This window comes from Primulina eburnea, chromosome 4, assembly GCF_022965805.1.
Source record: "Primulina eburnea isolate SZY01 chromosome 4, ASM2296580v1, whole genome shotgun sequence".
NCBI lineage: Eukaryota > Viridiplantae > Streptophyta > Magnoliopsida > Lamiales > Gesneriaceae > Primulina > Primulina eburnea.
The window spans coordinates 813,322-830,488 of record NC_133104.1 but is presented as its reverse complement, the minus strand read 5'-3'; the positions used below and the strand labels follow the sequence as shown (position 1 = coordinate 830,488).

Sequence of the window (17,167 nt, the reverse complement as noted above, 5' to 3'; positions counted from 1 at the left end):
TCTTAGAATATTTTCTGCTCTAGGGGTCATTCTACTTGTGAGCATTGATCATTTCTTATGTAATTTTCTGTTTTAGTTAACGAAATTATAGCTTTCTTTTTATTTGTGGTTTGAGCTCCTAACATAGTGCATGTTTAATTAATTTTGAAAAGGATCTTGAATGGGCTATTTTTGGTTAGTTTTTGGGTATATTTTTCAAGACAGTTTCCATTAGTTCCAACTTTCCATGAAAACACTAAAGAAGACAATGCTGGAATTATGAAAAAGACATCCCCATCACCATCACCGTAAAATTATTATTAAAGCGAGTAAGCCTGTCTTATTATGGGAAAAAATTGGCGATATTTGAATGTGGTTAATAAATAGTTAATTAAATTCAACCTTTATAAAATTAATTAAATAGTTTAAAATTTTGAGAATTTTGTTTATTCATAGCAAGCTTCAAAGAGATTTAGAAGATAAACAGAACACTATATACACATAGAATGTAAACTTCCGGATTACGTACCATCCACCTTTCCCAGATCTACACCACCACAACCAACAGCTGCCCCAGAATGAGCAACAACAGAACCATCAGTAGTGTCCTTTGCTTCGTCATCATCGATCCTTGTACATTTCACCCAAACAAATCCAATAAGAGAAAAACTACACATGCACGGAGATGATCCCAAAAGCTGTAAACATGCTTAAATCGAAAGAGAGATGTTGATGGATAAACCATAGACTTCTAAAATTACAAAATACCATATTAAAGATGTGAAACATTCATTGAACATCAAAGCTGGTACTACTAAGGAACATCACCAAAATAAATAGGTAGCACAATCACGGTCCAACTTACTGAAATATATAACGAAATAATACAAGACTTTTAACATCATCAGCCAATTAATCGCATGCTATACAAATGAATAGATACGATGACTTTCCAACCAGGACCATGAAAAACATCAAATAACATATCAATGCTTAGAGAAAATGACTAAGATAGTCTTAAAGCAAGAATATATAATAAATACTCAAACAATGACAAATGAACAAAGGAAGAACACGTTAAGGTATGATTTCATGATGCATTTTACCGTGAGCATTTGAGACGACAATTTTCTGAATGATCAACTGGAATTGTAATTTCACCGTCATCCTAAAAATAAATAACAAAAAAATTAAATTCGTAACATCGTATGCCAACAAAAAGATAAACAGTGATAAAATGTTAAATCTTTGATGACGCACTAATATTAATCTTTTTGCTTGTTCAAATCTACTCTAAAATTATTGCTTCGGTATTTATTTCAAACTTCACTTACACTCCTCGCATCGCCTCAATCTATCATCACACAATATTAATCCGAAACTCAAAGAATCTTCAAGAATATACTTCAAAACATCCTGCCGCAAGAAAACAACTCCATTAGATGCAAACATTTAGAACTTTCTCAACATGACACTATATCTCTGCTTTGTCTTCTATGTTACTACCCCTTTCCATCTCATATCTTATAGGTATTGAATGGGACATTAATTGAATCAAAGATAAACTCACATGGCTTGCATAAGACAAGTAATGAATTCCTAGTTTTAAAGCTAAAAACGAGTAAAAATCAAAATTTCATAATAGATAGACTAGGGGTCTCATCTAATTTTAACTCGGTTTTGAATTTGCATGCCACAATACATTGGCTATAAGTGTTGTGGGGCCAAAAGAAAAGAGTCGTGTAACGTGCGAGAAGCCCAAAGCCAATAGGGCTCGCACATGTGAGAGTGGGGGGAGAAGCTCGCACATGTGAGAGTGGGGGAGAACATACGGAGGTAAATGGGCTACTGGAGAGTCGGTTATTTCTTTTTCTTGAGTAAACAAATACTACCTTATGCTAGTGTTGTACAGAAAAAATTTCTCTACGTTTCTTACCTTTTAACTTAGGCATTCATGATATTTCGATTAAATAACTTTTTGTTAATTTTAAAATTGTAGTTACAACCAGTGTTTTTATAACCGGACCGTTAATCGAACCGGTCAAGCCTTAAAAAATGGTTCAACCGGTTCAACCGGTTCGACCGTCCAATAAAATTAATATTTTATTTATTTTATATAATAAATAAAATAGTAAAATATTGATTATTTATGTTTTTATAGTTTTTATTTAATTTTTAAGATGAAAATTACAACAAATATCAAAATAAACATCACTTTTCAAATTCAAAAATCCAAATTACACAGAACATATAACCAAATAGTGATGACCAAGTTTAAGTGCCCAAGTAAACATCAAGATTAATTATAAAAAAAGTAGCAAACATCAAGTTTCTTATAAAAAAAAGTTTCTAGTTGCAAAAACCGTCGCTATTTAGCGACGGTTTGGAACACACCGTCGCTAAATAGCGACGGTTATTCCTTAACCGTCGCTATATAGCGACGGTTTTTGAAATAACCGTCGCCGATCTCTGGGCAATTTTTTTTATAATTTCACAGACCCGGCCGGTTCCTGAAGACCGGCCGGTTTCCGGTTTTTCTGGTTGAACCGGGTTTTAACCGGTTTTGTCCGGTTAAACCTGTTTTCCGGGTTTTTATTTATGTCCGGACCGGTCTGGAGGCCGGTTCGCGGTTGAACCGGTCCAACCGACCGGTCCGGTCCAGTTTTGAAAACATTGGTTACAACAATAGCAAAGGAGTTTTAAAGATTGTAAACCAAGAAATTTCATTTGACGTCACCATCAACACAACACATACCACTGAACATTCAAATAAACAGGAACAGGGACAATCCGAACTCAATTAAAACACTCACTAAAATTTACCAAAAACAAAATGGCGAGGATGGTACCTTGATCTCACAAAGCACTACACTATCTCCAACCATCACATGAACTACACCTCGAAAAAGAGTGCGATCATGGCTTTCAGCGGTCCGAGCCCAAAATGTCAAGGCATAATATGCGAAAAACACGTTGAGCTTGCAGACCTCCTCCAAATAGAAACTCTTTTGCTGTAACAACCCCAAAAATACATTAACAAAATCATTATGCATGTTAAATATCAAGGCTGCTAATAATATTAAACAATTTGACCGACTTCTTTGTCATTGTAGAATTCCAATGATAATTCTGCTAAGAAGTTGACTTCTTCTCTCTTATCGAAATAAATATGTGACATCCCTGCACCGGGGTCACAATCACGCTGGTCGAAATATGTATCACAGAGCTGCCAACGTATTTAAACAACGTAAACCTTTCGAAAAAATGGAAACACGGTGCGATAAATTAGAGTGTTAATCCCAACTAAATGAAGAAAACTAATACAGTTAAAAAAATATAAAATTCAAAGGATCAAATCCCATGTAGTAGAAGAAGCAAGGAACGACGTACATCACGTAGGGCCCACAACATTGAATGACCCAGTGGAAGAAACCCTGCAAAATTAGTACCACATTTAATTGAATATATTTTCTTTGATCCCATACATTTATATGCATAGAAAGTGGAAAAAATAGAATACTAAAAGTTATTTGTCTTTCCAAATTACAACTAAAGAAGGTTTCGAGTTGCAACTCATTCTCTCTAATCGATCATTTGTCACTAGCAAACAAAATACACATGATGCACGTATATTAAATCATATTTTAATAATAGTACATTTTGTAATTTGGTTGGATAATTCATAGATTTTTTTACTTTATTTGGTTGGTCTAGTGTGGTGGGTTGTGGATAGGCTGGGATGGTTTGCTCAGATTATGATAACCCCAATGTATAGATTAGGTCGAGTATGGGTTTAAGCTTTAAGGGTCGGGTTGGGTATGGATTCTTTAATATTTTAACGGGCCGCTCTCGAGTCTCCATACCCAATGTACCCGACCCATTGTCATCCCAAGCCTAAATTGATTATGGTATGTTCTTAAAGATCATTAAGAAAATCCTTTTTTTCCTCAAAAAAAATAAACAAACTTGTTCATTTTATTCTCAGTTTCTTAAAAACAATATTTCATGTCACTTTTCACATTATTTTACACAACATTGATTCAAAATTTATCTCTTTCAAAAATAAATAAAGAATGAATAGACAACCAAATATTCGAAATTTCAAACAAGTGTTCTTGACGAAATTTGTTCTTGGGATCATGATACATACCTCTTCTAAGACTCAAAAATAGCGTGATTTTCTTTGGTAATCATTTCTTTATATTCCTAGATCGTACCGAAGAAAGATTCTGGTAGCTGGAGAATGTTGATGACAGCATCTAAGGTGAGGGTTTCGCTATAAATAGGGTTCAGACCATTGCCTCAGCCACAAAGGAAGAGAGGTTTGGACCACTTCAACCTCATGGGTGGTAGTGCATGTTAAATTAATCAAGAAAAACATTTTGGATGGGCTATTTTTCGCTAGTAATTGGGAATAGTTTTTTAAGACAGTTTCCATTTACTCAAACTTTCCATGAAAGAAAAAAGAAGACAACGTTGTAGCTATGAAAAGGACATGACCATCACCATAAACAGCACACTATATATACATAGATTGTAAATTTCATGATTACGTACCATCCACCTTGCCCGGATCTACACAACCATGACCAAAATGTGCCGCAAAACTGGCACCAACCGAACCACCGGATGAGGAATTTCGGACGTGATAATCACTCCTTCCAACCAAACAAATCCAATAAGAGAATACTACACGTGCATATACACCCCAAAAACTGTAAACATGCTTCTTTCAAAAAAGAGATGCTAAAGGATAAAACATAAAATTCCAAAAATACAAAAGACCTTAATAAAAAAAAGTGAAACATCCAAGATAGTACTACTAAGGCACATCACCAAAGTAAAATAGATAGCACAAATGTACAATCACGGTTCTCCTTACAGAAATATGCAAACAAATAAGACAGGACTTTTAACATCATCAGTTCCAATTAATCACATGATATACTAATGAATAGATAAGATGACTTTCCAACCAGGAGCATCTTAAAGCTCGGAAATATAAATATTGAACTAATGAAAAACATCACATAACATATCTATGCTTAGAGCAAATCACTTCCCGACTGAGACAATTTTAAAGCATAATAAATACAAAACCAATGACGAATGAATAAGGGAAGAACTCGTTAAGGTGTGATTTCATGATGCATTTTACCGTGAGCGTTGGAGACGACATTTTACAGAATGATCATCTGGAATCGCCATTTCATCGCCACCCTAAAAATAAATAACAAAAATTAACTTCCAAACATCGTATGCCAAATGAACGGTGATAAAACGTTAAGCATTTGATGATGCGGTCATATTCCTATTTTGCTAGTTCAAATCTACTCTAAAATAATGGCTTTGATATTTATTTAAAACTTGGTTAAAGCCTCCATTTATGCTCCTAACATGGCCTCAATCTATGGTCAAGCGATATTGACCCGCAACTCAAAGAATCTCAAGCATTTATACCAATATACCCTGCCACAAGAAAATCGCTCCATAAGATGCATACATTTAGAACTTGTGACCAACATGGCACCTATCTATGCTTTTTCTTCAATGTTACCTCTCTACATCTCATATTTTTATAGTAATTATTAACCGGGACATTAATTGAATGAAAGATAAATTCACATGGCTAGCATAAGACAAGTAACGAATCGCTAGTTTGAAAGCTAAAAAAAACAGGTAACAATCCAAATTCCATAATAAACAGACTATTTCATTTAATTTTAACTCATTTCTGAATTTGCATGCCTAGAATATGTGGCTATGACTGTTGTGGGACCAAAAGAAGCAACTCGCTTAGCGGGAGAGAAGCCCAAAACATACGTAGCACGGATACTCCTAAATCTATTTCTTTCCTGAAGTATCCGATACGGCCTATACGCGTCTCGGATAAAGAAAAATTCGTGTCGTTGACTTTTGTATGTTTGATCAGTCGTATACGTCTTGAGTATGGCTTGGATACACCATGGACACGACGAGGATACGTTTTCAAGATAGTTTTGGCTTTTTTTGTTTTTCTTGTTAAATCACTCGTCTGAAGTAGTATATTTTATATATTTTCATAAATAGATAGATATATATATATATATCTACAATTCTTAATTTTTATTTATATATATTTTAATAATTGTTGTATTCTAGCTTTATCGTGTCTTTTATTTCAAAAAAAAATTATCTTCGTATTCGTATCATATTCGATACGATACCCGTACTCGTATATGTAACTGTACCTGTATCCATGCAACATAGTCTAAAACATACCATTGAACATTCAAATAAACCAGGATCAAGGATAATTTGAACTCAATCAAAAACTAACGAAAATTGACCAAAGACAAAACGGGGAGGAATGAAGGATGGTACCTTGATCTCACAAAGCAATATATCCCCTTTCTGCATATTAACAGCACCTCGAAAAAGAAGGCCCTCAGCACTTTCGGCAGTTCGTGCCCAAAATGTCAAGAAATGAAACGTGACAAATACGTTAAGCTGGGCAACCTTCTCAAGATAGAAATTCTTTTGCTGTAACAAACCCAAAAATACACGAACAAACACATTATGCGTGTTAAATAATCAAGGCAGCCAATACTATTAAATAATTTGTCTAACCTCTTTCTCATTGTAAATTTTCAAAGCTAATTCCGCCCAACAGTTGGCACGGTCTATCCCATCGATATGAAAACGCGTGCTCCCTGCACCGGGGTTACAATAACTCGGGTCGAAATATTTATCACACATCTGCAAACAAATTTAAACAATGTTAAGTTTTTCGATGTTCATGAAAACATGTTGTGATAATGTGTAGTGTTAACTCCAAAGGATCAAATCAAATGTAGTATAAGGAAGGAAGAGCGTACTTCACGTAGATATGACAACATTGAACCATCCCTTGGCCGAACCCCTACAAAATTAGTATTCCATTCAACTGAACCCATTTTCTTTTATCTATTTCATTTTATATGAACAAGAAATTCAATTATTTTTACACTAAAAGTAAAGTTATTCGATAATCAACCCGACATAATCACACGCAAAACTCACTATTCAGGTTCATGATATTTAAAGTAGAAAACATTGTTGTTAAGATATAGCATACCTTAAAAATAGCTTTTAAACATAAGCATGAAATTTCTATCTCAACAGGGTATAATGCACATGTTTTCCACAGCGTAACAGTTTATCATCTTATTACGATTCAAGGACACACATATGCATGAGTGAAGATAAGCACAAAATTCAGACACCAAGCTCAACAGCACATAACTTATTTACATAACAAAATATCTTTACAAATTAAACTCGTAGACTTAGGCAATATACCAAAAGCCTGAGACTTCCCACGTCTCAAACTCTTCACTACTAACTTGGAACTTGGAGGAGAGTTCAGCTCCAAGATTTCTTTAACTCAAAATAATAAGTGTGCACACCAGAAGGCTCAGAAGTCAACAACATGAAAGGGTAAGCTCGTTTCTCACGTATCCAGTAGGCTGCTAAGCGGATTCTTAATCCACATTTTTCCAAGAAAGAACAGAGACGTGAATATTGGGCCATGCTTTGCAATTCCAATTATCCAGCAAGAAATTCGATTTAACTATCTACCGTATTTCAGCAGATTTCAATCTCATCTATTGAATTAGCTATTTGTATTTTCGGATTCAATCAACCCATGGCCAACCTAGCATAACTGCAATACAAAAAAAAAAAAAAAAAGACCAAACATTCATCGCCATCTTACCTTTGGATATGAGGGGAATACGAGCAAGATTGTGCCATAAACCTCTGTGCATTCCATATAACTGAGGTGCGCCGAAATTTGGGTATGGGCTCACACGCACTCCAACATTTTATATATATCTTCTAAATTAATATTAATACCTTCTATATTTAACAGAGAGAATCCTATTTTTAATTTTCAATATTACCCTTTAATTAACAAAAAAAGTTTTAAAAAATTTTGAACAACAAAATTGAAATTAAGATTATATTTTCTTCGGTTTCTGGATAACTTATTCTTGCCCGATAATTAATAATTAAACACATTTTCTAAATTTACATGGAAATTACATCGAATTTCAATTTGGATTTTAAGGAATTATCACTAAAGTGTAACGAAGAACCCATATTATTGAACATCTTGTCAAAAATATACACACTATCGAACATTTTGGTTTTATTATTTTGTTATCAATTATATTTATTTATTGATTTATACTATAAAAATTGATATTAAAATTTAATATACATCATACATGCAAGCATTGCGTGCAAAAAGTCGTTGAATATATGTGTAATAAATATATATGTAACTTTGTTTTTGTACCAATAATTATGAAAAGAATATATACAACACACTTGCAAATTTAAATAGAATTTTGAAAATCAACATATCATATTCTTTCCTCAACACAACCAGTTGATCAGGTTGCAACCATTATACATGTAGTTTTCAAACTATTTAGTACTAATTCTTAAAATTCACATGTAAAATATTTAAATTAATCAATTTTTTCACATTCTTTTACAATATTCCTTTTATAAAAAGAAAATCAAAGGAGAAAAAATAGAGTACTAATCGTTCTCCGTCTTTCCAGATTCCAACTAAAGAAGGTTTTGATTTGAAACTTTGTCTCTCTAATCGATCCTTCGTCACTAGTAAACAAAATACACATGATGCACGTATATAATAAATCATATCTTAATAATAATACATTTTGTAATTTGGTTGGATGATTTGTAGAGTTTTTTGCTTTATTTGGTTGGTTTAGTGTTGGCGGGTTGTGGATATGCAGGGATGGTTTGCAAAGACTATGATAAACATGATGTATGGATTAGGTCGAGTATGGGTTTAAGCTTTAAAAGGGTCGGGTCGGGTATGGATTTTTTTAGATATTTTAACGGGCCGCTTTCGTGTCTCGATACCTAGCGGACCGCTCTTCAATATATTTCAGTTAATCAAAAACAATATATTTCATCTCACATTTCACGTTATTTTATAAAAAAAACATGATTCAATATTTTTATCTATAAAAAAATAAATAGAGAAGGAATAAACTACCAGAAATTCTATCTACCCAATTTCGACTAAACAACTGTGCATGTCGAAACTTGTCTTAGGGTCGTGGAGTCATAGTTGACGAAATTTGACCATCATGTCCAAGTACCTCATCGTATTCAAGTTCATCTATCTTGATGTATAACTCCTCTCAGACTTACAAATATGCATGATTTTCAAGCATTGGTTATGATCATATATTATTTTGTAATCATTTCTTTAAATTCACAGATCGTACTGGATAATGGTTGGTAGCTGGAGAAAAGTGATGGCCGCATCTAGGGTGAGAGGGTTTCGCTTTAAACAGGGTTCAAACAATTGCCTCAGCCACCAAGGAACACCAGTTTGGGCAACTTCAACCTCATGTGTGGTAGTGCATGTTAAATTAATTTTGAAAAGCATTTTGAATGGGCTATATTTCTCGCTTGCTTTTGGGTATAGTTTTTAAGAAAGTTTTCATTTATTCCAAATTCCAGAAAACACCAAAGAAGACAAGGTTGAAATTATGAAAAAAAAAGACCATCTGCACAAATTTATTATTAAACCGGGTAAGCCTACCTTATTCTGGGAAAAAACTGAGATATTTGACTGTTGTTGATAAAATAGTTAATTAAATTCAACCTTAATAAAATTGATTAAATAGTTAAAAATTTGAGAATTTTGTTTATTCAAAGCCAGCTTCAAACAAATTTAGACACTAAACAGCACATAATGCATACAAAGAATGAAAATTTCAGGATTACGTACCATCCACCTTGCCAAGATCTACACCAACACAAGCAACAACTTTCCCAGAACTTGCATCAACCGAACGGATGGAAGTTTCATTTGCGTTGTAATCATCAATCCTTGTACATTTCACCCAGACAAACCCAATAAGAGGGAATACTACACACGCATGTAGAGTGTAGACACTCACAAAGAGATGTTAATGGATAAACCAGAAAATTCTAAAAATAGAATATACCGTATTGAAGAAGTGAAACATTCTTTTGAGCATCTAAGCTCATACTGCTAAGGCACAGCACCAATCTAAAATAGGTAGCACAATCACAGTACTCATGACTGAAATTTGCGAAAAAATTACTGCCAAGGCACAGCACCAATCTAAAATAGGTAGCACAATCACAGTACTCATGACTGAAATTTGCGAAAAAATAACACAAGACTTTTAGTAATTTCGGATCCGATTAATCACACGATATACATACGGTCCTCGTGACTGAAATTTGAGAACAAATAATACAAGACTTTGAGTAACATCAGGTCCAAAAATAACACAAGACTTTTAGTAATTTCGGATCCGATTAATCACACGATATACATACGGTCCTCGTGACTGAAATTTGAGAACAAATAATACAAGACTTTGAGTAACATCAGGTCCAATTAATCAGATGATAAATAATATGATACATTATCAACCAATGACAAATGAATAAAGGAAGAACAGGTTTAGGTATGATTTCGTGATGCATTTTACCTTGAGCGTTTGAGACCACAATTTTCAGAATTATCAACTGGACTCGTAATTGCATGGACATCCTAAAAATAAATAACAAAAATTAACTACTAAACAGTGTATGCCAATAAATAGATAAACAGAGATAAGATGTTAGCGTCTGATGATGAAATCATATTCCTCATTTACTTGTTCATATCTAATCTAAACTTATGGCTTAAATATTTATTTCAAACTTGGTTGAAGACAAAAGTTATACTCCTGACATAGCCTTAATGCCGCAAGAAAACCACTACATTCGATGCATACAATCAGAAATTGTTGACCAACAGTACACATATCTCTGCTTTGTATTCTGTGTTACCCCTCTCCATCTCATATTTTATGTTTATTAACCGGGACATTAACTGAATCAAAGTTAAATTAACATGGCTAGCATAAGACAAGTAATCAATTCCTAGTTTAAAAGTTAAACAGCACAAGTAAAATCAAATTCCATAATAAACAGACTTGTGGGTCTCATCTAATTTTAACTTAGTTTTAAAGGTGCATGCCTAGCATACATGGTTATAAAATTTGTGGGCCAAAAATATGAGAGTCAAATAGCGAGTGAAAAGCCCAAAATTGTATTTGTTTAGAGAAGAAATAAGGCTCACACACACTCGTCAAAGGTGAGGAAGAATATATGGAGAGAATAGATCTACTGTGGAGTCATTTATTTCTTTTTCTTGAGTAACACATGCTAACTTGTGTTAGGGTTGTACGGAAAAATTTTCTATGGGTTCCTTTCTTTTCAATTCAGCAGAATACATTTATCATATTTCAATTAAATAGCTCTGTGTGGATTGTTAAATTACGGTTGCAACAATGACAAAAGAGTTTTAAATATTGCAAACCAAGAAATTTCAATTGGCATCACCATCAACACAACACTTACCACTGAACATTCAAATAAACCAGCACAAGGATAATATGAACTCCAATCAAAACACTAACGAAAACTGACCAAAGAAAACGGCGAAGATTATACCTTGATCTCACAAAGCACAACATTAACCCCACCCAGCACATCAACAACACCTCGAAAAAGATAGAGCTCATCACTTCCAGCCGCCCAAGCCCGGAATGTCAGGCAATAATATGTCAAAAATAAGTTAAGCTGTCCAACCGCCTCGAAATAGAATTTCTTTTTCTGTGACAAAACCAAAAATACATAAACAAAATCATTATGCATGTTAAAAAACCAAGGTTGCCAATAATATTAAATAATTTTTCTAACATCTTTCTGATTGTAGAATTCCAAAGCTGATTCCGCCAGTTCGTTGACAAATTCTATCCCAGGGATATTAAAACGTGTAATCCCTGCGCCGGGAGAAGAATCACAAGGGTCGAAATATTTGTCACAGAGCTGCCGAAAAATTCAAACAACGTTAAGTTTTCCATGTTCATGAAAACAAGGTGTGATAATGTAGAGCGCCGACCCCAATTGAATATCAAAAAATAATACAGTAAAAATATAATCCAAAGGACCAAATCAAATGTAGTTGAAGAAAGGAACAACGTACTTCACGTAGTAATGAAAAAGTTGAATCATCATCCATTGGACGCACCCCTGCAAAATTAGTATGTCATTCAACTGAACCCATTTTCTTTTGATCCCTCGCATTTTATATGAATACAAAATTCGATGATTTTTACCAAAAAACAATCTCATTCGATAACCAACCCCAAATAATCACACAAAACTCATAATTCAGGTTTAAAATATTTAAAGTAGTAAACAATATTGTCAAGACATAGCTTAAAAATAGCATTTAAACATAGGCATGAAAATGCCATCTCAACAGGGTTTAATACGCGAGTTTTCCACAGTGCAAAAGTTTATCATCTTATTAAGATTCAAGGACATGCACGTGTGAAGATAGCACCAAATTCAGACCCCAAGCTCAACAACACGCAACTCATTTACATAGTGAAATATGATTACAAATTAAATTTGTAGAGTTAGCCAATATGCCTAAAGCCTGAGAAGTCAACAAGACAAATGAGGGTAAGCTCGTTTCTCATGTGTCCAGTTGGCTGCTAAAGAGGATGCTTATTCCGCAATTTTTCCAAGAAAGAAAAGAGATGTTCATACTGGGCCATGCTTTGCAACTCCAATTATCCAGCAAGAAGTTTGATTTAACCATCTACAGTATGTAAGTAAGAGTTTGCAAATTATAATAACCCCAAGACAGCACCAATACGAAATTCATGGCAGCCAGGTATCAATCCCATTTTATGCATTTGCAAACACGATTTTTATTTTGTATTCCTTTCTATCGGTCTCAATTTGGCCCACATTCAATTAAGCCACGACCAGCCTAGCATTAATTCAATACATATAAATAACAAGAACAAACCAAACATTCGTTGCCACCTCTGACCTTTGGATGATGAGTCTGGGCAAACAATCATTGCCATCTCTTACTTTTGGAAGATGATCCTGGCTTGCGAAGGGAAAATACGAAGTGATCGAAGGGAAATATGAGCACGACTGCACCCTAATCCTGCGTTCTGCTCTGAAGGATGGGTTTTATACAAGTGAGGTGGGCTAAAAATTAGGTATGGGCTCACTCACCCTACTCTATTTGCGTTTATATATTTATATACATACAGTACATATTAATATCTTCTATATTGTAAGAGAGCGACTCCTATTTTTCATTCCAGTATTACCCTTTAATAGCCAAAAAAAGGTTAAAAAACAACAAAAAAATTGAAAAAGAAAAGTAAAATTGCTTCGATCTCGGAATAACTTATTCTTACAAGATAATTAATAACTAAACACATTTTCTAAATTTATATCGAAACTACATTAAATTTTAGTTTGGTAGTTAAGGACTTATCACTAAATGGTTTATATCGAAACTACACCAAATTTTAGTTTGGTAGTAAGGAATTATCACTAAATGGTAAAGAGAGACCTTTATTATCGAACATTTGTTAAACGAAAATGAAACTTTAATATACATGCACGCATTGCGTGAAAAGTCGCTAGAATATATATGTACATATATATATCATCTTTATCTTTGTTTTAATACCAATGATTATGTATAACATAACACGTTCAAATTTATATATTATTTTCAGTGTTCTAAATGGCGGTCGAGAAGACGGACGGCCTAGGGACCTGGTCCTGGGCCTTGACACTGCAAACAGGCGGCATTAACCATACCGATTTTTCCATAGGCAGTCGGAGGTAAACCGAGGCAGGCTAGGTGGGTGGTTGAGGCGGTCAAAAGTCAACAAAATTAAATAAGCCCTAGTTATTAATAAATCATATACTCTATCTTCATACCATTATATTGTTTTATTTCATGGTTTTTTTTTGTCTTTTATTTAATTATTGAAGAATATTGGCCGAAAAAAGAAACAGCCGGAGGTGGAATTAAAGTGAGTCTAGTGATATATTTATTTGCACCTTGTATAAATTGTATGAAACTTATTTGTGCATAAATCATTTAATTCTTGCATATATCGCATGATTATATACAGTTATTTATAAAAAATAGTAAAAAATTTCAACCGCCTAGGCAGCCGATACGGTAGACGGTCACCGCTCACGCCGCCACAGCCATTTACAACAGTGATTATATTAAAAATCGATATATCAAATTTTTTCATTACCACAAGTTCATCAAATTCCAAGCATTAAAAATGGAGATTTCAAACCATTTGGCACAAACTTCTATCAATTCACATGTAAAATATTTAAATTCACATTATTTTACACAGACTATGATTCAAAATTCTTTCCTACGGGTCACTATTTTTGCTGATGATGAAGCAAGACCCAATGAGGGCATCCTCAGCTTTGACGAAGTACTGTAGGCATTGGTGGGGAACTCAAACAATTTTGAAATTACATAATATTAGCTTTAGCCTTGAGGAGTAGGCTGATCATAGGGGGAGTATTATTACGGGATTTTATGCATAATGATGATAATGGGCTAGATTCAAATAGGAACTATATAAAATGTACATGTGTTAGAATTAAAATGGGGTGGGGTAAGTTATTTTGAGTGTGAGAATAAAAAGAGGGAATGAGGTAGTTATTTTGGATATTGCTGGGAGATATGGCAGAATATTCGTAGAATAGCTTTAAATCTTGTACTATTGTATTTTTATTCAGTGGTATAATAATTAGATAGACAAAGCTTAGGGCATCTCTAACCGTGAAAGCAAAATAGCATTTCACGCTATTTTGCTGTCATATGCCCTCCAACTGGGGCGCTATTTTGGATTCCAAAATAGCGCCCCACCCCTCCTGCGTCAAATTTGACGCAGGAGGCACCCTGCGTCAAAATTTGACGCAGGGTGTTGTTTTCTTTTTTGTATTTTTTTTTTAATTTTTTTATTTACTTTTTATTACTTTTAAATTATGATTAATTTAATAAATAATATATTTAATAATATATGAATTCTTTAATAAATTTTAAATGATTTAAAAACATTTAATTAATATATTAAATATTAAACGATACTTATAATTATATTAATAAAATTAGAAATATATATTTAATAATAATAAGAAATAATTTAAATATTTTGTGAAAAGGAATATTCTCAGAATATTTTTTTTAGAGTAAGATTTGAAGTAGATGGGTTGGATGTCAATTATCTATAGCTGCTAATTTTAACTGACCCTTACACCAGTTAGATGTCAAGAACGCCTTTCTCAATGCAGTTTTAGAAGAGGAGGTTTTTATGAGTTTACCACCAGAATTTGAAGAGGCATTCGGTCGTTGCAAAGTTTGCAAACTTAGAAAATCTTTATATGGCCTTAAACAATCTCCAAGATATTGGTTCGAACGTTTTACAAAATCTGTAAAAAGCTATGGTTACTTTCAAAGTCATGCTGATCATACCATGTTCTACAAACACACTGATAAAAAGTAAAATTTCCATCTTCATTGTCTATGTAGATGACATTATCTTAACAAGAGATGATCTTGAAGAATTGGCACATTTGAATAAAAAGATGGCACTAGACTTTGAGATCAAAGACCTAGGACCGCTAAAGTACTTTCTTGATATGGGGTTCGCATGATCTTGAGGGGAAATCTTTGTGAACCAAAGAAAATACATCCTAGATCGACTTAAAGAGAGGACTTCTGGGGTGCAAAGTTGCTGAAACTCCAATCAAAGCTAATCTAAAGCTTAATCATGCTAATCTTGAAGATGTGATCGAACGAGAAAAATTTCAAAGACGGGTAGGAAGATTAATACTTATCACATATACGTCCTGACATAGCTTTTGCAGTAAGCATGGTGAGCCACTTCATGCACTTACCAGGATAGGAACACTTTGATGCTACGTATAGAACATTAAGGTACCTAAAAGGAACCCCTGGGAAAGGTCTAATGTCCAGAAAGCGTAACAACATACAAATTCATGCAAATTGAAGCATATACTAGTGCGGATTCAGCTGGTAGTATTAGCGACAGCCGATGGACTTCAGGCTCCTGTACTTTTGTTGAAGGGAACCTTGTTACATGGAGTAGTAAAAAACAAAATGTCGTCGCTCTCGACGTAGTGTGGAAGCAGAATTCAGATCTCTTGCACATGGAATTTGTGACGCGATTTAGATAAAGATATTACTAGAAGACTCGAAGATCTCGTTCACTTTGTCTTTTCCATCAACTTTCTCCGCCGAGCGTCTCCCGCCTTCGTGTTCCCTGTTTACATTTCAGCTGAGATGAACCAGCGGGATTTTAGGTTCGATTTCAAATCAAGTTGCGAGTTCAAAGTTGAACAGAAACTATTTCTAATCGGTAGGGATTTGAGGGTTAACTCAGTCAAGGTCATAGAAAGGACTAGAAACGCTAGTTATGTTCTGGAAATTAATCTGGAAAGCTTGGAGTGGATTATTTCAAAACTATGGGATCATATCATTAAACCTCAATCGACCCCTACTTTCAACAGATTTAGAGGTAGTGAAGCAGTGGTCTCTATGCAGAAAATTGCTAACGGCCGAGGAAGATATCTAGAAATATCTAAGCTAGTTTGGAGGGGCAAGACTCAACGTATCATCATACCTAGTGGCCGCTTCAACGGGGGATGGAAATGGATGGCTAACTATTTGAACAGATTCAGGATGACTACAAAGGACAACGTTATGAATTTCAGAGACCCTTTTAAGCATTTGGCAACACCACTTAAGAAACAAAATGTTGGGCAGATTGTTTGCGACAAGGTTTTCTCGACATCAGAAGAATCAGATCAACCTCAGGATTTAGTAGCAAAGGATTGGAGTAAGGCTCTTATCATTACTAGGGATTGTGTCAACACATCATGGGATTTGGTGACTAGAACACTTGGTAAGGCGGTCCAGAGAAAAATCGAAGTCTTTCCTTTCCAGGCCAACAAGGCTGCTTGGTGGCCTCACAACGAAGACGAGGCTCTATTCTATTTAAGATTGAAGAAATGTTTTCTGGAAAGTAAAGTCACATTATCATTTCAGAAATGGAACGAAAATATTAACCGTGAAGAGGAAACTTTCGAGTGCTGTAACAGTTGGATTCGATTACTAGGGATCCCTTGGAATCTGTGGTCCAAAGAACTTCTCAAGCGTATTGGTGATCAATGCGGAGGATTACTTTGCATTAGCCAAGATACGATGTTATTA

General features: G+C 34.3%; 1 protein-coding gene and 1 long non-coding RNA gene across 13 annotated transcripts in view; one reads left to right on the top strand and one right to left on the bottom strand.

Moving 5' to 3' along the window:
- The window catches only part of LOC140830431 (uncharacterized), a 44,494-nt gene that overhangs the window by 10,640 nt on the left and 16,687 nt on the right, over nt 1-17,167 (bottom strand). For 7 of the 12 annotated variants that reach the window (XM_073193724.1, XM_073193721.1, XM_073193717.1 and 4 more), the window contains 15 exons: nt 12,059-12,105; nt 11,773-11,901; nt 11,524-11,685; nt 10,515-10,576; nt 9,779-9,879; nt 6,837-6,880; nt 6,589-6,717; nt 6,343-6,501; nt 5,139-5,199; nt 4,537-4,641; nt 3,370-3,413; nt 3,077-3,205; nt 2,829-2,990; nt 1,086-1,147; nt 509-609 (listed from right to left, as the gene is read on the bottom strand). In XM_073193724.1, coding sequence (XP_073049825.1) covers nt 509-609; nt 1,086-1,147; nt 2,829-2,990; nt 3,077-3,205; nt 3,370-3,413; nt 4,537-4,641; nt 5,139-5,199; nt 6,343-6,501; nt 6,589-6,717; nt 6,837-6,880; nt 9,779-9,879; nt 10,515-10,576; nt 11,524-11,685; nt 11,773-11,901; nt 12,059-12,105 — 1,497 coding nt within the window. Of the gene's footprint in view, nt 1-508; nt 610-1,085; nt 1,148-1,313; nt 1,396-2,828; nt 2,991-3,076; nt 3,206-3,369; nt 3,414-4,536; nt 4,642-5,137; nt 5,200-6,342; nt 6,502-6,588; nt 6,718-6,836; nt 6,881-9,778; nt 9,880-10,514; nt 10,577-11,523; nt 11,686-11,772; nt 11,902-12,058; nt 12,106-17,167 lie in introns of those variants that run through there. The other 5 variants (XR_012117623.1, XM_073193718.1, XM_073193726.1 and 2 more) reach the window with 5 other exon arrangements.
- LOC140830432 (uncharacterized) overlaps nt 1-17,167 on the top strand; it is a 32,176-nt gene that overhangs the window by 7,846 nt on the left and 7,163 nt on the right. The window lies entirely within an intron of this gene.